Source organism: Podospora anserina, chromosome 5 (assembly GCF_000226545.1).
Source record: "Podospora anserina S mat+ genomic DNA chromosome 5, supercontig 3".
Lineage (NCBI taxonomy): Eukaryota > Fungi > Ascomycota > Sordariomycetes > Sordariales > Podosporaceae > Podospora > Podospora anserina.
Genome location: NW_001914839.1, coordinates 20,295 through 41,719, shown reverse-complemented (window position 1 = coordinate 41,719; position 21,425 = coordinate 20,295). Strand labels below are relative to the sequence as shown.

The 21,425-nt window shown below is 53.9% G+C and overlaps 10 protein-coding genes across 10 annotated transcripts; 6 read left to right on the top strand and 4 right to left on the bottom strand.

The window, feature by feature from the left end:
- Window positions 1-760: 760 nt before the first annotated feature.
- On the top strand, window positions 761-2,386 carry PODANS_5_12950 (uncharacterized protein; the record flags this gene model as incomplete). The annotated part of the gene is made up of 2 exons (XM_001904351.1): window positions 761-930; window positions 1,018-2,386. The coding sequence occupies 2 exons, from the start codon at window positions 761-763 to the stop codon at window positions 2,384-2,386; spliced, it is 1,539 nt and encodes a 512-aa protein (XP_001904386.1).
- Window positions 2,387-2,971: 585 nt separating this feature from the next.
- On the bottom strand, window positions 2,972-4,353 carry PODANS_5_12960 (uncharacterized protein; the record flags this gene model as incomplete). The annotated part of the gene is made up of 2 exons (XM_001904350.1): window positions 2,972-3,644; window positions 3,710-4,353. The coding sequence occupies 2 exons, from the start codon at window positions 4,351-4,353 to the stop codon at window positions 2,972-2,974; spliced, it is 1,317 nt and encodes a 438-aa protein (XP_001904385.1).
- A 929-nt stretch (window positions 4,354-5,282) lies between these two features.
- On the top strand, window positions 5,283-5,835 carry PODANS_5_12970 (uncharacterized protein; the record flags this gene model as incomplete). Its single annotated transcript, XM_001904349.1, has 4 exons — window positions 5,283-5,343; window positions 5,401-5,471; window positions 5,523-5,647; window positions 5,703-5,835. 4 exons carry the CDS (start codon window positions 5,283-5,285, stop codon window positions 5,833-5,835), a joined length of 390 nt encoding a protein of 129 aa, XP_001904384.1.
- A 301-nt stretch (window positions 5,836-6,136) lies between these two features.
- On the bottom strand, window positions 6,137-6,433 carry PODANS_5_12980 (uncharacterized protein; the record flags this gene model as incomplete). The annotated part of the gene is made up of 1 exon (XM_001904348.1): window positions 6,137-6,433. A coding segment is annotated over one exon (297 nt), but the record flags the coding sequence as incomplete, so codon positions are not given.
- A 1,514-nt stretch (window positions 6,434-7,947) lies between these two features.
- Window positions 7,948-9,518, top strand: PODANS_5_12990 (uncharacterized protein; the record flags this gene model as incomplete). Its single annotated transcript, XM_001904347.1, has 2 exons — window positions 7,948-8,085; window positions 8,142-9,518. 2 exons carry the CDS (start codon window positions 7,948-7,950, stop codon window positions 9,516-9,518), a joined length of 1,515 nt encoding a protein of 504 aa, XP_001904382.1.
- A 691-nt stretch (window positions 9,519-10,209) lies between these two features.
- On the top strand, window positions 10,210-12,666 carry PODANS_5_13000 (uncharacterized protein; the record flags this gene model as incomplete). Its single annotated transcript, XM_001904346.1, has 5 exons — window positions 10,210-10,400; window positions 10,468-11,577; window positions 11,623-12,057; window positions 12,110-12,357; window positions 12,416-12,666. 5 exons carry the CDS (start codon window positions 10,210-10,212, stop codon window positions 12,664-12,666), a joined length of 2,235 nt encoding a protein of 744 aa, XP_001904381.1.
- A 365-nt stretch (window positions 12,667-13,031) lies between these two features.
- PODANS_5_13010 (uncharacterized protein) lies at window positions 13,032-14,352 on the bottom strand (the record flags this gene model as incomplete). The annotated part of the gene is made up of 3 exons (XM_001904345.1): window positions 13,032-14,134; window positions 14,192-14,267; window positions 14,350-14,352. 3 exons carry the CDS (start codon window positions 14,350-14,352, stop codon window positions 13,032-13,034), a joined length of 1,182 nt encoding a protein of 393 aa, XP_001904380.1.
- A 496-nt stretch (window positions 14,353-14,848) lies between these two features.
- Window positions 14,849-16,354, top strand: PODANS_5_13020 (uncharacterized protein; the record flags this gene model as incomplete). Its single annotated transcript, XM_001904344.1, has 2 exons — window positions 14,849-15,895; window positions 15,950-16,354. The coding sequence occupies 2 exons, from the start codon at window positions 14,849-14,851 to the stop codon at window positions 16,352-16,354; spliced, it is 1,452 nt and encodes a 483-aa protein (XP_001904379.1).
- Window positions 16,355-16,835: 481 nt separating this feature from the next.
- Window positions 16,836-18,643, top strand: PODANS_5_13030 (uncharacterized protein; the record flags this gene model as incomplete). The annotated part of the gene is made up of 2 exons (XM_001904343.1): window positions 16,836-18,371; window positions 18,443-18,643. 2 exons carry the CDS (start codon window positions 16,836-16,838, stop codon window positions 18,641-18,643), a joined length of 1,737 nt encoding a protein of 578 aa, XP_001904378.1.
- Window positions 18,644-18,754: 111 nt separating this feature from the next.
- Window positions 18,755-21,064, bottom strand: PODANS_5_13040 (uncharacterized protein; the record flags this gene model as incomplete). The annotated part of the gene is made up of 2 exons (XM_001904342.1): window positions 18,755-19,461; window positions 19,513-21,064. The coding sequence occupies 2 exons, from the start codon at window positions 21,062-21,064 to the stop codon at window positions 18,755-18,757; spliced, it is 2,259 nt and encodes a 752-aa protein (XP_001904377.1).
- Window positions 21,065-21,425: the final 361 nt, after the last annotated feature.

Sequence of the window (21,425 nt, the reverse complement as noted above, 5' to 3'; positions counted from 1 at the left end):
TGAAATGTCAGCTCGAGGTGCATACGACCAACGTGACCAAGACGAAAAAGACATTAACACCAAAGCTCGGGATGCGGTGTACCAGATAGCGCGCCTCGCATCATACGGTAGGTACGAATATCACAGCATATTTGCTTATCCATCCATCCATCCATGGCCATGTTGGCTGGAGGCATGCACACAGCTATGGCTCGACGCAGCTCGCATTTGGGCCTTTGAGAACGGAAAGAGATATCGGCAAAAGGACCAATGATCAATGATGGGCGGTAAATGGTTTTGATCAGCAAATGATGGACTTCCTGGTGATAATCAAGGCCGTAGGGCTGAGACAACTTCGGTCCGGGGGATCCGATCTGGGGTAGCACAGGTGATGGGATGCGACGGTTCCTTGGTTGATGGCGGCTGATGAGCCCTGTGGAGTTGACGCCGAGGAGGGGGCAGCTGTGTGGCTGTTTTGTCGGCTGGCAGTGTTGTTTTGGAGAGTGGCCAAAAAAATAATGCCTAACTTTCAAGGCTTCCACAAAAGTAGATGCGCTGAAAAGCCAAGACCAGCGACGGGCGCGACCCCACACCGCATGGCTCGTGCGCGACAGCTTGCCGCAAAAATTTCAAAACTTCAGAGTGCTCAGAAAAAATATCCCAGCTCGCTATCGACAACACGCCGACTTGGACTGGTGGAATTGATCAATTGCGCAAGGTACTCCCGCCACCAGCGCATTTCCCCCGTCATCCCACAGTTTCAGAGAAATCAATAGTCACAATGGTGGCCGTCAATTATCTGCTCTTCGAGAGCGCCGTCGGCTTTGCCCTCTTTGAGGTCGTGCACCAGGCCGACAGCGTTGGTCTGCAGCTCCCCGAGGTGAAGGAGGCCATGACCAGCCTCGACAAGTTTGGCAAGATGGTCCAGTTGCGCAGCTTCAACCCATGGACGTGAGTTTATCGAGTTACCAGCACTCCGAGCGACGCGCGCTTGCGAAAACAAGTGTTTCTCCCCCCACTAACCACCAAGTCCAACAGCTCTGCCGCCCACGGTTTGGAGGCCATCAACCTCGTTTCCGAAGGCATCATGCCCGACCACCTCAAGAACACCCTCGAACTCAACCTCCCCCAGACCAGCGGAAAGAAGAGCAAGATTGTTTTGGGCGTCGTCGACAAGAGGTTAGCAGGCGAGATCACCTCTGTCTTCACCGGTGTCCAGTGCGAATCCGCCGAGACCTCCGAGGTCGTCGCTGCTCTCCTCCGTGGCATCCGTGTCCACGCTGGTAAGCTCCTCAAGGGCCTCCAGGAGGGCGATATCAACCGTGCCCAGCTCGGTCTCGGTCACGCCTACTCCCGCGCCAAGGTCAAGTTCAGCGTCCACAAGAACGACAACCACATCATCCAGGGCATTGCGACTCTCGACGCGCTCGACAAGGGTATCAACCAGGGCGCTATGCGTGTCAGAGAGTGGTATGGCTGGCATTTCCCCGAACTTATCCGCATTGTCTCCGACAACGGCACCTACGCCAAGATGGTCATCGCCGTTGGCAACAAGAAGACTCTCACTGACGAGAGCGTTGACGAGATCGCCAACGTTCTCAACCAGGACCAGGACAAGGCCGAGGCCGTTATCCAGGCCGCCAAGGTCTCCATGGGTCAGGACATCAGCGAGACTGATCTTGCCATGATCAAGGACCTCGCCTCCAACGTGGCCGAGATGGCCGACTACAGACGCATCCTCGCCGAGTCCCTCGACAAGAAGATGGGCGATGTTGCTCCTAACCTCCAGGTCATCCTCGGCACTCCCGTTGCTGCCCGCCTTATCTCCCACGCCGGTTCCTTGACCAACCTCGCCAAGTACCCCGCCTCTACCCTCCAGATTCTCGGTGCCGAGAAGGCTCTTTTCCGCGCTCTCAAGACCAAGGGCGCTACTCCCAAGTACGGTCTCCTTTACCAAAGTTCTTTCATTGGCAAGGCCGGTCCCAAGGTCAAGGGCCGCATCTCCCGTTATCTTGCCAACAAGTGCTCGATCGCTTCCCGTATCGATAACTTCAGCGAGAACCCAACCCGCCGTTTCGGTGAGGTGATGCGCGACCAGATCGAGCAGCGCCTCGAGTGGTACGCCAAGGGCACCAAGCCAATGAAGAACATTGATGCCATGGACAAGGCCATCAAGGCCGTTATGGACGACGATGAGGGAGGCATGGACATCGACTCTGAGCAGGTCGACCACATGGCTCCCAAGGAGGATAAGAAGGACAAGAAGGACAAGAAGGAGAAGAAAGACAAGAAAGAGAAGAAGGACAAGAAGAGGAAGAGCGTCGGTGCCGAGGACGTCGATATGGTTGACGCGGCGGAAGAGCCTTCCAAGAAGAAGAAGAAGAGAAAGTCTGTGGCTGCTGAGTAAGAAAATGTGCATTTTTTCTGCTTTGCATTGCTGTGCTGGACTGGTTGGCTGAGAACGGGGGGCTCTGAACATTGCTTGAAAGCGCGAGCCTCTCGTCTGGTTTGGCTGGTCATCTTCTGTCTTTTGATCATGTCCTTTTTTCCATTTCTCATTTTCTTGGAGTTCTATGGGTTTATTGGGGCAAAATGTTTGGCAACTGGAGTTTTCGGGGATACTCTCTCGTGTGTAGTAAAGCTTTTTTTGTAGACGCCATGCTCTCTTCCTGTGTTCCTTCTGATGTAACATACCCGTCGCAGACACACGCAACACACATGGTCATGGAGACGAAAACAAGAATGAGTTTTAATAAGTTTCAGAATTTTGACCCTCGTTCGCTAAATCCGATGTGATGTGGAACTGACGCATAATTATTGATCATGATCCCAAATCAGAATATTACTTCGCCGCAGTTTCCATTGCGCCCGTTCTCGATGCTAACAAACACTTAAAAAAGGTCTTGTAAAACGCCGCACGCCTGGCCTGCGGTTTCCACGCGTGTCCCATATCTGACCATATGCACAGCAACTCCCTCCCTCCCTCCACGGTCTACGCACCCTCACTCCCAAACTCCTTCGTCCACTCCTCGTTCCTCTCCAAGTCCACCTGCGACACCGTCGGCCTACTAGACTTGATAGCCCTCAAAAAGTCCTTCTTCTCCACAATGGGCTCCAACAGCTCCTCCCCTTCCACCCCCTCCCACGTCATCTCTACCGCCTCCGGATCCCCGGGCGAGCAGGGCGTCATCCTCTTCTTGCCGTCCACCATCACCTTCTTGAAGTGCGTCGCCTGCTGAATCTTTCTGACCGGCTGCATCAGCGCGTCTTGAACAACGATGCTGATGTCAGAACCCGAGTAACCCTCCGACGCCCTCGCCAGCTCTCTAAAATCTTCGGGTTTGAGCGCCGTCTTTGTGTCCCCAATGGCAATGCTAAACATTTTTGTCCTCGCGGCCAGATCTGGTAGACTGATGTGGACTCGTCTCTGGAAACGACGGCGGATAGCAGCGTCGAGTTGCCAAGGGATGTTGGTCGCGCCGAGGATGAGAACCCCCTTGCTGTCCTTGCCTACACCGTCCATCTGGACGAGCATCTCCGTTTTTATTCTCCGGGAGGCTTCCGACTCGCCTTCGCCGCGGGGCCCGCAGAGGGCGTCGATTTCGTCAATGAAGATGATGGATGGTTTGTTCTCGCGGGCCATGGCGAACAGTTGCTTGACTAACCTGTTATCGTCGTTCGTCAGCAAACTGCCTCCTCTTCTAGGGGTAAAAGATAGTAGAAAACATACCTCTCACTCTCACCCATCCACTTACTCACCAAATCAGAACTGCTAATACTAAAAAACGTACTCTTCGCCTCGGTAGCCACCGCCTTGGCCAAATAACTCTTTCCCGTCCCCGGCGGCCCATAGAGCAAAATCCCCTTCCAAGGCTGCCTCTTTCCCTGAAACAAATGAGGAAACTTGATCGGCAACAAAACCGCCTCCTTCAACGCCTCCTTCGCCTGCTCCAACCCAGCAACGTCATCCCAGCTGACATTAGGTCTCTCCTGCAAGATGGCGCCCGCCAGCGCCGACCTCAGCTTCTTGCTATCCTCATCTAGTTCAGGCGCACCATCCTCCCCCGCCTCCTTCCCTTTTGCCGTCCCGGCGGTGGAGGAGCCGTTCGCGCCGACGAGGCCGGGTTTTTTCTTCTTGGACTCGGCGTCGGCGAGGTGGGCTTTGAGCTTTTCGGCGCGGTCCATGTACTCGGCTGTTTTGGCGCGGATCATGTCTTTGGACTTTGGGTTCTTTTCCCACTTGAGGGCCAGCATGAAGAGCTCGAGGGAGGCGTAGTAGAGCTGGTAGGCTTTTTCATATTGGGCTGCGTTGTCGGCGTCGATGGCGGTGCGGACTTGTTTGATGGCGCGGTCGAGGAAGTCGGTGTTGGACATGGTGGGCGAGGGGCTACCGCCGAGGCGGGTTTGAGGTCGTTCGGGAGTAGGTTTGGTTTGTGAGGAGCGGGGTCGGGGGGAAGGGGAGATGTTGTTTTGGCCCGCCCGTGGGGGAGATGCGATGGTAGGCAGCGGGTAGTGGCAGATGAGCGCCGCTGTCGGCGGGAGGGTGGGAGATGGGATTGTAGAGATTGAGGATAGCAACTGTCTGGAGGAGGGCGCCGGGTTATTATGTTGCAGAAAGACAAATAGTTGGGACGCCAGATGTGGTGACCGAAGCGGTGCGGACGTGGTTGATGAGGGGTGTTTGGAGTTTGGTTTTAAGCAAGGCACGAAGTCGAGACCTCGTCAGTGGTGTCTTGGCACGTGGGCTGAAGAAGCTCGCAGCGTCCTGTTCATCCCACACTGGCTTCTGCAGGATTCAGTAGTTGGCACCTGTAAATTCAAGGGTCCGAAATGGAAAGAAAAGGCAGTCCCTATCAAATTCTCCCCGGGTTGCAGTAATGGTAAAGGCGAGCATTGGTCTTGTTAAAGGACAAGTTGATCCCTGCGGGGTCTGTGGTTGATGCTGCGGGGTGCTCCGTGTTAGTGTAAGCACACAAAAGGGCAGCAAGCACTAACAGCCTGCACATGTCATCTCCCATTTCCTTCGACAGAGCTCTGGGTTGCTTCTGATTGTGAACATACATACAAGAATATACCTCTACATTCATTTGATCTTTTCCTGCGACCCGTCATCGTTTCGAGTGCTGAGTAACTAGCAGGCAGCATTTTGCGGATTCTCATTTGCGCCAGCACCCCACTTTTCTCAACACTGCCCAACTCTCGTCATCACAGCGGCTGTTGAGGTGAAGATATCGGCTTGCTCACCTTATCCAATCCGTTCCCAGGGCCATTCCTGAGGTTATCCCGGACAAGAAATAGTCAACATGGCTGATATCCAACGTCGGCTTCAGGCCCTCTCTGAGGACTACGCCAAGCTACAAAAGGGTACCCCCCCATTCACCGTCATCTGCTCGTGCACAGCTTGCTAACATCTGTCTCTAGATCTCCAAGACACAGTAACGTCTCGGCAAAAGCTGGAGGCTCAGATGCAGGAGAATTTGGGCGTACAACAGGTTCGTGTCCCACCATGAAGATCGGCCGGGATGACATTGACAACAGAACAGGAATTCGAGAAGCTCAAAGACGGCGAGACCATCTACAAGCTCATCGGGCCAGTGCTCTTGAAGCAGGACAGGACAGATGCGGAGAGCACGGTGAAGGGGCGGTTGGAGTTTATTGAAAAGGAAATGTAAGTTATATCTCTGCCATGTTGGTGGCTATCTGGAGACTGACTTGGGATACAGCACGAGACTGGAAGGCCACATCAAGGAGACGCAGGCCAAGATGGAGAAGAAGAAGACCGAGATCATTCAGGTTCAAACCAGTGCTCAGGCTGCCGTTGGTGCTGGCCCTCAGGCTGTCAAGGGGCGCGCTTAAACTTGTGAGAATAAAATTACCGCGTTTCTTGCAATAGTTGTTTTCAGTTGTATATGACCACAGTGCAATTTTGACGAGTATAAGTGAGTTGCGAGATATCATTATTCATTACCCTTATTACCGCATAATCACAAATCTATCAGTCTAACTGTTCATGTATCTAAGACGGTCCAGCCATTTTCCCCAAAGCAACCCGATCTATCCAAACCCAGAATGGAGATTTGTTAATGTTACAGTCCACCAAAAGATATTACAAAAGACATAATCCTCCCCTTCCTTCACACCCTCCCGGTCATGATCTCTAGTTCAAAGCCATAATGGTAAACCCCCACGGCAAGCCCATATTCCCATACGGCCTGCTCCCCATCTCCCAGTCAACCTTCTCATTCGTCACCACCTGCTCAATCTCAACCTCATTCACCGCCTCTTCTTTTTCTTGCTCGTCAATAACCCCCACAATGAACTCCACCACCGCCTCGACGGTATAACACTCCCCCAACAAACCCCCTTCCTCGATCCTTTCCAGCACACTTCTCTTTTGCTTGCTCTGCTCAAACAACCTCAGCTCTCTATCCACCACGCCAGCAGTGATGTCCCCATGTTTGCAGAGGTGCTCGAAGATGAGGACTAGCCCGGTGACGGCCTGGATATAAAGAATGGTTTTGGCCTGGTCGTCAAGGCCGGAGAGGAGGGCGCCTGTTGTGTCGAAGAGGATGGGGAGGGTTTCCTCTGGGAGGATGGCGGACAAAAGCTGAGGGAGGGAGGGGGTGATCGGACAGGAGTAGATTTTGGTGAGGGTGGTCACCGCGGTGGCGAGGAGGGTGGGGTGGTATTGGGGGAGGGAGAGGTGGGTGTGCGTTAGGGTCAAGGGGGAGAGGGTTGTGAGGAGGGCTTCTATGGGGGAGGTTAGTAAGCCTGGGTGTTGATGGATACGGGGAGAAGGGGGCACTAACGGTGGAGTTTGGAGGTTGATGGGCTTGATGGCCGTTGGTGGGGGAGTGAAATCGCCATGGTGATGGTGGTATATGTAGTACTGAAGGAATAGTTTGTGTGAAGTATCTCGATGGTACTCTGGGAGTAGGTATGATGGAGTAGCTTGATGATTGTTTACTTATCAGGTAGATATTGTGAGATGGACGCCTTTATATAAACAAAAAAAAGTTCAAGATCAACATCTACGAAACAAACAGTGGCAACATCAACCCTTTAATACCTACATGGCACTACCCAACACCTCATACAAAACCAAGCGGACAGGCCCGGCATGGGCTGTCATATTACCAAAGATAGGAAAAACAATTCTCTTGGCTCCCTGTAACGGGCCGGGTCTCTCTCACCACGGGGCGAGATGAGGCACCAACTCAACGCTTCTTTTTTTTTTTTTGTGGCAAGGCGCAGTTGGTGGCACTTCCGCCCCTTCAGACGACCAGGAGGGTGGTTGGTAGCGACGTGTAACCCGTCCTCGCTATATCACCGCCCTAATTTCCGACCCGACATATTCCGATTACGTTTTTGCGTGGTGTTCAATATCAGAATTTGTCAATGCCATCGACAATGGTTGATGGATGGATGTTTGGCCTTGATTGAAGATGCTCGGCATTCGGCCCTATCCGCCCGAACTGTGACCAAGAGATATCGGCCGTGTTCTTGGCAAAAAGTTCTGGCATCGCGATCAGCTGCAGTTGGATTCAGGTCTGTGTGTAATTTTGTTGACTGGTTTTTCTGATGAAATCCAGGGTATTTTCCGTTATTTTCCGAAGTTTGATAAAACCTCAACAAGCGGTCAGAAGAAAATATCTCACCAAACTCGGTCTCGCCAAAAAGATGCCATTCTCTTGACACCGTCGAATTTTTGTAGCTTCGCCTTGTCCAACGCTCAGCTCAAGTGCCAAGCCATATCCGTGCGTTGCGCATCGGTCTGATCCACTAGAGTCTCACGTGATACTCTCACGTGTAACCTCCGCCTCACTGGGGGCCCGTGCATGGCTTGGCTTACTTGGCTGATCTTTGCCCCGCCAGGCGGCCCATGGCAAGGATGGTGGGGTGTCGCGTTCTCTTGTTCGAGATACATCCAACCAAACAGGTCAACTGCAGCTGTTCTACCAAATCACAATGGCTTCAACGCCAAACATGGACAGCGACCGGCCATTATCGGTTAGGGAGCTCACAGACCTGGGTTTGCAATATGACTTCCTGCCCCAGCTCCCCCTCAACCGGTGGTACCGGGCGGCTGAAGTTGTCTACCGGGAGGTCAGTCGAGAATCCCATCATGGCGTTCTTCCAGTACTGACATGTGCTCTGTCCAGGCTACCCACTACCTCCGCGATGGGAATACTCCCCAGGCCTTCATGATGTTCCAACGATACTGCGATCTCGTCATGTATAAGCTCAGAACACATCCCGACATCAACCTTCCCGAATCCCGGCCTCAATACAAGACCCTGTCCAAACGTATCCCTGCCATCATAGAGCTGATGGAATCGATGCGGGTTGAGATTGATGAATACTACAGCAGATGGGAGGCACGAATGAGGGCTCAACGCCGTTCACAACCTCCGGCAAAGAGCACAATCAGACTGGTGGATCCAGCCCTGTCTTGGAACCACGCTTCGCCGGGGAGCATATTAGATGCCAGGTCCAATAAGGATCTCGCCATCGAAATGGCCAACAAGGAAAGACTCCGGAGGAGAAATGCGACTAAGATGGCGCCCTCTCGGTCGTCTCGAATAATTTCAGAAGATGAGCTGCAGCGCAGGAATATGGAGGCAGTTCGAAATCAGTTGGACCGATCGTATAGGACATCAGACACCAATGACCGCTTACAGTCGACCAACTATTCTTACCCTTCGATCAAGCAGTCGGCTCCTCTTTCGTACGAATCCGCTCCTCGACGCCCGAGTCCCCCCCCTGCTCGGCCCATGCCACCACGACCTCCCAAGCAACTGCCCGAGCCATCCCGTCCTCCCTCCGTTTCACCCCCTTCACGGCCCAGGAAGGAACTGGACACTGAAGCATTTGTCACAACGAGGTCACAATCTCCTGTTAGACCGCCTAAAGAAGCCCTCGAGCCCGCACCTGAGCCCAAGAGAAGGTACACATTTAAACCTGAAAAGTATTTAGAGAACGGTGACCCGATCCGTTCAATCTTTTTGCCGGAGTCGCTTCGGAGACGGTTCCTCGCTATTGCCGAGCCAAATACCAGAAGAGGGCTCGAAATGTGCGGCCTCCTCTGCGGCGCCAACATCAACAATGCCCTTTTTATCACACACCTTGTGATACCCGATCAGGATTGTACCGAGAACACTTGTGATACCAGAAACGAAGCCGACATTTGGGAGTTTTGTGACAAGGAGGAGTTGATACAGATTGGTTGGATCCACACGCACCCGACGCAAACATGCTTCCTCAGCTCCCGCGACATGCATACGCAGGCTAGTTACCAAGCTATGTTGTCTGAGAGTATTGCCATCGTTTGCGCCCCACGATACGAACCTTCCTGGGGAGTCTTTCGGTTGACCAACCCACCGGGCCTACCGGAGATGCTGAAGTGCCGAAAGACGGATCCATTTCATCCGCACGATGTCCCGGGCGATCAACTTTACGTGAACGCCCTTCAGCCTGCCGGGCATGTCATCGAAGCGGACCTCAATGTCGACGTTTGCGATCTTCGGGGAAAGACATAGAACGGCTGGAGGGGCGACGAAGATGATGACGATGATGACGGGACTTTGACCGTCAGAGGTGATGCTCCCGACGATGATGACAATACCACCATCACGTCTGGATCGTATTCATGCGGTATTGGTAACATCCGGTCACGCTGGGTGGTTTTGGTCATGGCAATAGTCCCGATTATTTCGATATGCTACAGACGCTTTTTCCGACAGCACTAGCGAGGGCGTTTAGGGTTGAAATTTGGCTTTGGGGGATAGGGGCATCAATGGTGATTACGAAGCGATGATATGAGTTTCCAGACGAGTTTACAGCATTAGAGAGCTAGATAGGGGCGACTCGAGCGAGTGTAATAAAGCATCTGCATTTATTACCTTTTGATTATCTTTTCCAATGCTGGATTCGATCAGGGGTCAGGGCATCCAGGAAATGTGGGCCTGCTCGGGTCGGAACCAACCCGCGAAGTCTCGGGTGCCTTCCGAATGCCTGGTTCATCGGCATCGTCAACATCCAGCGTTGCGGACTTTCGGGCTATACGACTGAGAGGTGTGTCTTCAGGCGTGTTGACTTTTAATGTGGTTTCTAATTGGAGTAAACCGAATTGCAGAATCTCAACTTGCACACAGAGCAGAAAGAAATCTTGGCATTACACACCAGCACCAGCACCGAAGCTACCTACCTTGATTAGACTGCCAACCCGGGATGGATCCCGAACACCGCAACGAGCGGCAGCAGAAGCGCCGAAAGATCTCCCTGGCGTGCGAGCCATGCCGGGAGAGAAAGTCTCGTTGCGACGGAGCCAAGCCGATCTGCTCCACCTGCCAGCGGCGGTCGCTGCCGCTGCATCAGTGTATCTACACGGTTGAGAATGCCAGGACAGCGAGCAATGAGGCGTGAGTTTTTCTGGTGTCCTTTGTACCTTTCCTTCAAGCGTTCACCCCATGTTGACCATCTCCTCAGGTACATCCGGGTTCTGCACGAACGCATCCAACGGCTTGAGCGGGCGTGTTCCGAGAATGGGATCCCCACTCCCCCACTTGATCCGAGCGAGGAGCCGGCTCCGGACCCGGGGGCCAGGCCGGGGAGGAGATCCGTCTCGGTCCAACCCGGGCAGGGTAATGGGCTTCTTACTCCTGCGATCAAAGACCACGTCCAATGCACCACTGCTACTCCCCTGCCTGTCCCGCATCGCCAGATCCTCGACCCACGCTCTCCCGACTGTGAAGGGCTGGACTCCCTAGAGAACGCCACGAAAATAACAGCAATGGGAACGGTAAGCGCCGAACACGACGTCAACCAAGCCTTTGAGGAGACGCAAGACGAGTTCTACGGCAGCTCGAGCGCGGCCAGTTTCATGAAGGAGGCTTACGGGAATGTCAAGCCTCATCATCACCGGGTGTCCTCGTCGTTGCCGGGAGCCGGATCGGTGGTCACAACAACGGCAGCGGGCAACCTCCGACAAACCTTTGCGGCACCAAAAGCGGATTTTGGCCCCCTGAATTTCCTGCAGCCGGATCGGTTCGCCTTACCGCCGAGGAATGTGGCTGATTACCTCGTGGGGAGGTTCTTCGACCGGGTTTATTGGCTGTATCCCTTCTTTCACAAGCCAACCTTTATGTACGCCTACCGCCAGCTCTGGCAGCCGGTTACGGGGAAGGAAAAAGGGGTGCCGGAGCCTGGGTTGGGGTTGGGGAGTGAACCTGGGGCTGGGGCGGGGAGTATCGTTTTTCATTCTGCGCTCAATACTATCTTTGCGATAGGGTGTCAGTTTAGTGATTTGTCGGCCAAGGACAGGGTCAGCGCGATAGAGACTTTTTTGGAGAGGGCGAAGAAGTTTGTGGGGTTGGATTTGATTGATATGCATAATGTGGGTGTGGTGCAGAGTTTGTTGCTTATGACTCTGCTGCTGCAGAGTACCCCTTTTCCGAGCAGGTGCTGGAATTCGCTGGGGGTCGCGGGGAGGGTGGCGCAGGGGTTGGGGTTGCATACGGAGGCGGGGAGGAGGGGGAGGTCGGAGTTGGAGAGGGAGGTGAGGAGGAGGACGTGGCATGGGTGTGTTATTTTGGATATGTGAGTGCTCTTTTGGGTGATTGGGAAGGGTTGAAGCTGATGCAGGAGCAGTATCGTGAGCATGACGTTTGGGAGGCCGACGATGACGGATGTGAATGATCTGCCGCTGCCGTCAAGGTTGGAGCTGGTGGATGATGAGTGGCCTGGTACACTTGCTCAGATTGACGATGAAGTGACCACGACATCGAGGATGAACTTCTTTCTTGACCACATTCGGCAATGTCATATCCTGGGTGAGATATTGTCGAGTATCTATCTGTCACCCAAAGGCCGAGGAGCACCAAGTTCTTCGTCAGGGACCACCGGTGATGAGTCTCCGCTGTATGGGTTGGATGCCATTCTGGAGCTGGATGCCAAGTTGTCGAGACATGAGGCCGCAGTTTGCCCCGCCATGTCTTGGACAGCACCCAGTGATATTAGCGGGATGCCAGAAGACAAGAAGAAGATTATTGTCACGCAGAGAAATGTGCTTCATGCCAGGTGAGTAGCCCTGAGTCGATGGCCCTGCCGTCTGAGCTGACCAAATAAACAGCTTTCTTTATGTACGGCTGATGCTTCATCGACCGATTCTCACCCAACTTTGCTCAAATTCAGATTCTGGAACAACAGAGCCAACCTCACCGGTGAAGCAAGGACCCTTTGGTGGAAATAGAATGCTGTATGCTTCCTTTGCAGCAGAATGTGCAAAGATTTGCTTGGGATCAGCCATGGACTTGGTCGAGCTGGTCTCCAGGACTTATCAGACAGACACAACTGGAGGTTGGTGGTGGGATGGATTGTGTATGCTGAGTTTCACCGCTTCCCGTTACTGGTTCCTCTGCTGACCGTTCCTCCGCAGATGCATTCACTGGTGGCCTTGCAGTTATTGTCGCTTATCTAAGTCCATCCCTCCTTGATTCTATGGATCAACGCCGGCTGGAAAGATCATGGGTTCTTTGCCAGGAAATCCTGGCACACTTTGCTTCGTTCAGTATCTCTGCTCACAGGTCTCTGAAACTGCTGCAAAAGGTGCATGGTGATGTCATGGCACGCGTTGCTGGTATGTTTCAAGATGCTTTCGTGAATATTGCGGGGTTTTCACTGACATGAACACCAGAGCAAGCCGGTGACACCGACAGGCCAGTCCTTCCAACCCCGATTGCCACTGCCGCCACCCCAGCTGGCCAGGGTATCGTGTTGCCCAGGGAAGATGGCTTCAACTCAGCCCAAGCACATCATACTTCTCTGGATTTTGGAAACGGTCTCCAATGGGAAGTTCCCAGTAATGCGGACCTGAGCATGCTGAACGTGACCTCGCTCTTCAATTGGGACCAGCCTTTAGACTTCTTTACAGGTGGGTTAGGGACAGATAACTTTCAGTTGTAGATGTTCGCGGAACTGTGTTCATACAGACAATAAATAGTAAACATTACAGCCTCCTATGGCAACACCAAGTCTTCTCGCCTCTATCACACCTATTTAAACCCCCACAACCCCCTAACCCAACTCCTCATCCTCTTGGTCGCATCCCCATCATGCTGATTCTCACCCTCCAGCAGAATCCAATCATGCGCCTCACTCTTCATCAGCTCAACCTTGACATCCAGTTTGTTGTTCACCTTCTTGAACACGTCCGCCAACTGCACGCTTTGATCCAAGAAAACCTCCTGTTCCCCTGCCGTGATGTACACCTCCGAAACAACCTTGTCCAACCCCTTGAACCACGCCTCCTGCCTCTCCCGCGGTAGATCAATAGGCATAACCCACGCCCTGTCCTCGTCTGTCAAGTTTTCGGGTAGCAAATGCCCACAGGCGGAGTCAATGGTGGGGGTAGACAGCATGTCAATCCCGTTGTTCTTTTTGTAACTAGCCGTGTCGGTCCTAGTCGACACCCAAGGCGACACCAAAAACGCGCCGGCGATAGGTCGAGAAAGGGAGACGGCCACCGCGTCTGGGTGGGGGTGCAGAAGGTGGGAGAGGAGTGAGCAAGTTAGGTTTCCACCAGCGGAGTCACCACCGAAGATGATATTTTCTGGCTTGACCCCCGCTTTGAGGATATGATCCAACCCTGCCGCGGCTTGCTTCAGCTGCGTCGGATATTTACCATGAGGGACAAGGGTGTACTGCAGTATCGCCACGGCGACGTCGCCGGGGGAGGCGAGGAGGTAAGCGCGGTGACACCAGTTGATGTGGCCTGGTAACATGGGGATGGCGTACCCCCCTCCGTGGAAGAAAAGGACGACCTTTTTGGCTTTGGTGCGGTGGCCTAGCCAGAGGAGCGAGGATTGCCCGTCGTGAAGGGATTCAATGTCGACTTTGAGCTCGGATAACACTAGGTCCTCTGGTTTGGGGGTGTCATTGGAGGTGGAGAGCCGCTTGATGGCGGCGATGGACTGCTTTCTAACCCATGATTTGTAATAGGCGACGGTGGGGGGTTTCATAAACTGGAGTTGGAGGGGGGTGAGGTGGCGGAGGCCGAATTTGTTGAAGGCGCAGAGGGTGTAGTATTTGAGGGAGGCGCCGCGGAGGTGGGCGAGGAGGTGGCAGCGGAGGTTGTTGATTAGGAGGGTTGGAGGGGCTGGGAGGGTGTTAGAGTGGGAAGAAAGGTGTTTTTAAAAACAAGGGGAAAACATACCGACGACGAGAAGTTTGAAGAGAAGGGAAAGTTTCCCTAGAAAGGAGAGGGTGAGCGGTTTGGATGATGCGGGCGCCTGCAGAGGAATTATGTCAGCAACGGAAAAGGGGGGTTTGTTGACATCGTGAGAAAATTTGATGGTGTTGAGGCCCACTTACCATTGTGAAAATATGGTTCTACCAGAAAAGCATAACAAAGGGTAGCGTAACAGCTGATTCTGGTGGTACAAGAAAATGAAATATGAAATCGGGTTCTGGCGGCCTCTCAACGATATTTCCCCATGGCAAGGCCTCTCTGCATTCCATCCATTCCCCATCTGGACATCTTCATGTGCATGTTCACAGGGGTTGTCCTCGGCCCACTTTGCGGGGTTGGGTACCGCCAAGAATGTGGGGAGCATGTTTTGCTGGCAGTTGGGGAACGACCAGGGGCATCCCCTGTCGTGGAGGGGTCGATAGGATGAGGGGCGCAGGAGGGGAGAGCGGAGGGGTAGTAAGGCACAGGTGAGGGTCAGCAGTAGCGGTGTGTGGTGTGTGTGACTGTGACACGGTGGGCGAGTTCACCTTTTTCCTCTCCTTGACACAACTTTTGTACAGTTTGAGAATTCTGCCAGCATTACTCCGTATCATTATCATTACTATTATTGGATAAAACAACATGGCTAGCCGTAGAGAAAACAAGGGCTTCCACCTCGACAGCCTCGCCCGAGTCGTCCGGTACACTGCCCTTAACGAGTTTCTTGCCCTTCCCATTGCCGGCGCCGCCCACTTCCTCACGCTCGACTCCTCGGTCAAGTATCTGACCGCTCTCTTCACTCACGCCAACCGTCTCGGTGTCAAGCTCAACCCTCGCGACCTCAACCTTCCAAAGATCGCACGCACTGCCCTGACCCTTGGTCTTGTTGGCGCCGCCTACTCTGCCAACGAGTTCCTCACAAAATGGACCGCCAACAACTGGACGCGCAACAAGCCCGGGGAGTGGAAGACCCTCGACAAGGAGATTGTTCTCATCACTGGGGCCAGCAGCGGCATTGGCGAACACACAGCTAAGATGCTGCTGGCCTGGCACAAGGGTGTCAAGATTGTCATCGTTGACTTTGCTCCCATGTCCTGGGAACCATCTGCCGCCGATGCCTCTCGGGTCTTTTACTTCCAAGCCGATCTCAGCAAACCCGAGGTTGTGCGCTCTGTTTCGAAGCGCATCAAGAAGAAGGTTGGCCATCCAACTGTCCTGATCAACAACGCCGGTCTTGCCCGCGGGTTCAGCGTTTTGGAAGGATCCTACGCCGACGTCGAAGTCACCATCAAGACCAACCTTCAAGCTCCGTTCCTGCTCATCAAGGAGTTCGTCCCGCACATGGCCAAGACGAACCACGGTCATATCGTTACCATCTGCTCCATGAGCGCTGTTGTTCCCACGCCGGGCATCGTCGATTACTCTGCCACTAAGGCTGGCGTTCAAGCGTTACATGAGGGCCTGGCGCTAGAACTGAAGCATAGACACAAGGCGGACAAGGTCAGATTGACCAACATTATTCCCAACTTCATCCGTACACCATTGCTGTCAGGAGTGCCCCGTCAGTCGCAATTTGGAGCGCCATTGCTTCACGTTGAGACGGTGGCCGAGACTATTGTCAGACAGATTGAGAGCGGATATGGAGGTGTTGTGTATTTACCGGGAATCATGAGATACATCACTTGTTTGGTAAGATTCTTTTCATTCGCATATGGAGTGACACAATAACTGACACTATCACAGAGGGCGCTTCCTGAGTGGGTGTACACATATCTCATCCGAAATGGCACAGTCAACCTCGCGGTTGGATTCCAGGGGCGACAGATCATTGACGAGAACGGAGGCTTGAGGGCCGTCAAGGTTCAGAAGGCCGAAATCGCTGAGAAGTCTGACCGATCTGAAGCACCTGAGGTGCCCGAGAAGCCCGAGAAATCCGAGGCAGCTGAGAGACCTGAGAAGGCCGAAAGACCTGAACGCCCCGAGAGAGCCGAGAGGAGCGAGGCAGGCGAGAGACCTGAGAGAGCTGAGAGGGCTGAGAGGTCTGAAAGGTCTGAAAGGTCTGAGAGGGCTGAGAGGGCTGAGAGATCCGGCAGATCGAACAGAGCCGAGAGAAGAGCAAGGAACGAGAGGTCTGAAAGATCAAGCTGAGTGAGCTGATCAAGACAAAAAAAGAATAAAGAGCGAAATGAAATAAACGAAAACTGATGATAGAATTTCACTGAAGTTACTAGATATGATACAAGAATGATACCTACCACCACATTCATCACCCACTGCCGTTTGCCTCCAAAGTACAACTGTCGCGTGCCGTCTCGGGGTTGCGGGGATCAGTGTGCCCCGTGGGCATCCTTGTCTCATCTCCAGATCTGCATTCTTGGCACACCCCAATCTCTGTCTTGGCGGCTTAATTGTTGGGGGACCGAGGCATCGGGAGGATCCCGCTAGCTTGTTTTGTTGCCCCCTTGCAGATATTGGTGCTAGCATCTGCGACGTCAAGAGTTGGGTATCGTCAGATGTCTGGACTAGTGTATAGATTTTGCGGCTTATGATGCCCCCTCACTGCTCACTGTGCTCCAGGTTCTCACCTCGAGGCTCTCTTGACATGTTCCCACCGCCATAGCATATCACGATGTCTTCAGACAAAGAAACCGAAGTCCCCTTCACCCAGTTCGCCTGTATCGGCACAGGCTTCTCAGGCATAGCTCTCGGGGCTACCATCCAACGATGGTACAGCATCTCGCCCTCATCCATCCAATTCTTTGACTCCCAACCGTGTGTTGGTGGGACATGGTCCATCAACCAATACCCAGGCGCAGCCTGTGACGTCCCCTCAGCTCTCTACTCCTTCAGCTTTGAGCGCAACCCAAACTGGACCAGATTCCTCCCTCCCCACGATGAACTCCGCGCCTATCTCACCAAAGTCGCCGAGAAATACAACCTCGTCCCGCGCATGAAGTTCAACACCAAAGTCACCAAAGCAGAATGGATCCCCTCCCCTACCAACCCCCGATGGCGGCTGACGATCCTCGACCTCGAAACCAACCTCACTTCCCACCACGAATGCCAGTTCTTGTTCTCCGGCTCAGGCCAATTCAACTCCCCCCGCCCCTTGGACGTCCCCGGACTCGACTCCTTCCAAGGTCCGGTAATCCACTCCGCCCGCTGGGACCACTCCGTCTCCCTCCACGACAAAAAGGTGGTAGTCTTTGGAAACGGCTGCACCGCCGCCCAAATCGTCCCCTCCATCCTCTCCTCCACAGCCCACCTCACCCAAATCGTCCGCTCCAAACACTGGATCTACCCCCCCGTCGACGCCAAAGTCTCCCCCTTTGCCAAAAAGCTTCTGGCAAGCATGCCCGGCGCCACGCTCCTTCAACGCTTCATAGTCTACCACCTCGCCGAGGCCGACTGGGCCGGCTTCACCCTCACCCCCTCGGCGGCCTCCTTCCGGTCCAGACGCAGGAAGATGGCGGAAAAGTACATGAAAACCACCGCTCCGGAGAAATACCACCCCCTCCTCGTCCCCGAGTTCGAAATCGGGTGCAAGAGACGCGTCTTTGACTCCGGCTACCTGGAATGTCTCCACTCGGAAAAGATAACCCTCACCAACGACAAGGCAGTCGAGATCTTACCTCACGGGGTGAAAATGGCTGATGGACGGGTGGTGGAGGCGGATGTGCTGGTCTTGGCTAATGGCTTTGAGACGAACACACCCACGACACTCTTGCCGGTTGTTGGTACGGGGGGCCATACCCTCCAGGAGCATTGGAGTGAGACATTTCCTGGTCCGGAGGCGTACAATTGCACTTCGTTGCATGGGTTTCCCAACTTCTTTTTGCTGTGGGGGCCGAACACGGCTACGGGGCATACTTCGGCTGTGATGGCGATTGAGAACGGGGTTAACTTCGCGTTGAGGGTTATCAAGCCTTGTTTGGAGGGGAGGGCGTCGGTTGTTGATGTGACGGAGCAGGCGGAGAGGGAGTTTGTTGAGCGGGTTCAGGAGGCGTTGGGGAAGACGGTGTTTACGAGTGAGACTTGCAATAGTTGGTATACAGCTCGAGACAGGGAGACGGGGAGGGTGTGGAATGGGATGACGTATCCGTGGAGTCAGGCAAGGTATTGGTGGGATTGTATGATGATCAAGAAGGGGGATTGGGTTTATAGTGTGAGTTTCCATGAGGTGGCTCCTTTAGGTGACAATGGCTAACATGTGAATAGGGACCCGCGACTGGCAAGTCGAGTATCGTCAAGAGGAGGAGGCCCGGATTGTGGTTCACCGCTTTCGCCGTGATGGCCTCGGGTGGGCTGCTTGCATGGGTTGGAAAGAACCCGAATTCTCGTTTGGCGCTGGCATTGGCTGGGTCAAGGTTTGCTGCTGTCGTGCCTGTTCTGAGGACATGGGGATTGGGTGTGATCGGACGAAAGGGGCTGAACTGATCGTGCAAACCATATTATTTACGCACATAGCTGTATGTACAATATTACATATCAATCATGATCCACCGTCCGTCGGCCATGTATCGAATCACCGTTACTCATGTACATATTTTACAACCTCGAAGGCACTTTCTCAACAACCAGCTCGTCCTTGATGTCCTCACAAATACCCCTCGCAACCCAATCAGCAAGAGCCATTGTCGTGACCATAGGATTGACACCGCTGGCCGTAGGGAAGACACTGGCATCGGCCACATACAGCCCCTCGGTATCCCACACTCTACCACGAGGGTCAACGACACCGTCCTTTGCCTTGGCGCTCATGCGGCAGGTACCCATCTGATGAGCCGAGACAAACGGCGCAACAGGTGGCTTGTTGCCATGCTTCTTCAGTTTCCTGAGCCACTTCTTGAACGCCTTGTCCGTCTTCTTTGGGTCGCCTTGAGACCGAACAAATGGCTGGAAGCCAGGCAGACAAGGGTGGATTTCTCTCGCCCCAGTCGCATGCAGAATTTTGCAGAGCTCGAGAACACCGACAAAGTTGTGGGCGCGGTCGAAATCGGACGGCGTGTACGAGATACGAGGGTCGCCGGTATAGGGGTCTCTGTAAATGTATCCAGTGTCCCTGTCACGGATGATGGAGATGTACTGGTTGATGTGGCGGTACTTGGCCGCCATCAGCTTGTAGTCGCTTCCAGAGCGCCATGTGAGGAAGGGAAGTGCCAAGCTGGGCATCATCGACATGGCCTCCAGTTTGGCGCCGTGACCCTTGCCGTCCAGGTCCTCGAAATCGCCAACCACCGTCGTGAGACTGCCGCCTGGATGCTGTTAGCTTTGATCATGCACTGAAACTGATAGGGGACACACACCCTCCCAAGGACGAATGTCCTCATCGAAAGCACCAGCAACAAAGTTGACAGGATGCAAATACAGGTTCTTGCCAACCTGGGGGTTCTTGATCCCACTGTTCATCAGAACCACCGGACTCCACAGCGTGCCAGCGCTGACAACCACCTTCTTGGCCTTGACGACAACCTTGATCGGCTCTCCGCCTTCCTTGGGGGTCCAAACGCCCGCAACACCACAGGCCACCTTCTTGCTCTTCTTTTTCTCATCAAAAAGGACTCTTTCAGCCCTGAACCCTTCCATAAACTCTACAGCCCCCTTCTCAGCAGCCTCTGGGAACCATCCATTCACAGGTCCCATCTTCTCACCATTGGCGCATCCCAAAGTGCAATAACCACAGTTGTGCGGTTGACCGCGCGTATTTTGCGGCACAATCTTGCACCTTTTACACCCCGTCTGCCTCCCACCATTCAACAGCACCTGATTTCCATGGTTCGGCGTAATCTTGTCCGTAACCCCCATCTTCTCCCAAACATGATTCAAACACTCCTGGAACTCCCTCCCGTCAAAAAAAGGCATCTTGTACGTCTCGGCCCAGTCCTTCCTGACAAAATCCTGCGGCTGCAACGACGCGCTCCAGTTCACCGTCCCACCACCCCCAAAACAGCTCCCCGCCGTAACAGTAATCGACCCATCATCCGACTCAACCACCCCCCCGGCCTCAAACATAGCCGACAGCCCCACCGTCTGCGACATGGGAAAATACGACGCGTCGAAATGCCCCCCCTTTTCCAAAACCAAAACCTTGACCCCTTTGCCAAACGTATTCGCCAACCTGTTCGTCACCACCCCTGACCCGCACCCCGATCCAATAATCACCACGTCCGTCTCAACCTCCGCCGTTGGCCTGATAAACTCAAACGGAAACGAAGAAGTAGCAACCCACTCCTTCGGCACAGAAGGGAACCCCGTCAACGGCGCAAATGTATTACTACTCCTCAAAAACCCCAGCTTGCCCAGCGTAGTCATCGACTTGAACAACCCCCTGACAGCCCAAAGCCTGCTCTCCCTCCAACCCTCCAAAACCCTGGTTCTATCCTCCAGCCCAAGTTGGGGCAGTGGCGTGCCGTACGATGTGAGGATTAAGGATCCTGGTCTGGTGGACAAGACACTCAAGAGAATCTTCAGCTCCCTCTTTTTGGACGGGGGCAGGCCGCTGAGGACGAGTTTCATGATCTTTTCAAACATGGGGTTGTCGCTGGGGCGTTCGCGGAGGTAGGACTCGATTGTCTCGGCGGTGACCTCGTGGGGGGAGACTGCTGCGCGGATTTTGGAGGCGGCGGCGGCGTATTCTTGTTGGGAGAGCCTCAGGACTGACTTGTCATCGGGGGTGTTGTTGTCGGAAGAGGCGATAGACTTTGGGGGCAGGATCGCGGGCGCGATGGTGTCCATTAGGGCCATGAAGACGGCCCATTGTGATTCGGAAAGGAAGTCGATTGAGTCGGGGAGGGGGATTTCTTTTGGTGATGATGATGATGATGGTGATAATGATGATGGTGGTGGTGGTGCTGCCATGGTTGCGGTGGTGGTTTGTGATTGGCGGCAGGCTTATTGAAGATGGTGAGGCGCGTTTGTCTCACTCGGGCTGCAGCCAAGTGTGTCGCGAGGAGGGTGGTGTTGTGGTATGTACAATGACAGGCGGGAACAAAATAGGCAGTGGTGGTCGCTATAACTCCCCGCATACCCCAACTTTTGTGGGCTGTTCTTTGTGTCCTTGAAACACAAGTTGGGTCGGTCCTGTGCTAGGAAGAAGTTGGGGTTGGTTGGGATTTGAGGCTGTCGATCGTCTGATTTGCTCTGATGATGCCGATGCGGGGCTGCTGTTGTTGTTGGTGGAGAAGCTACCCCGGCTTGGCCCCACTGATGTAGGATTGTG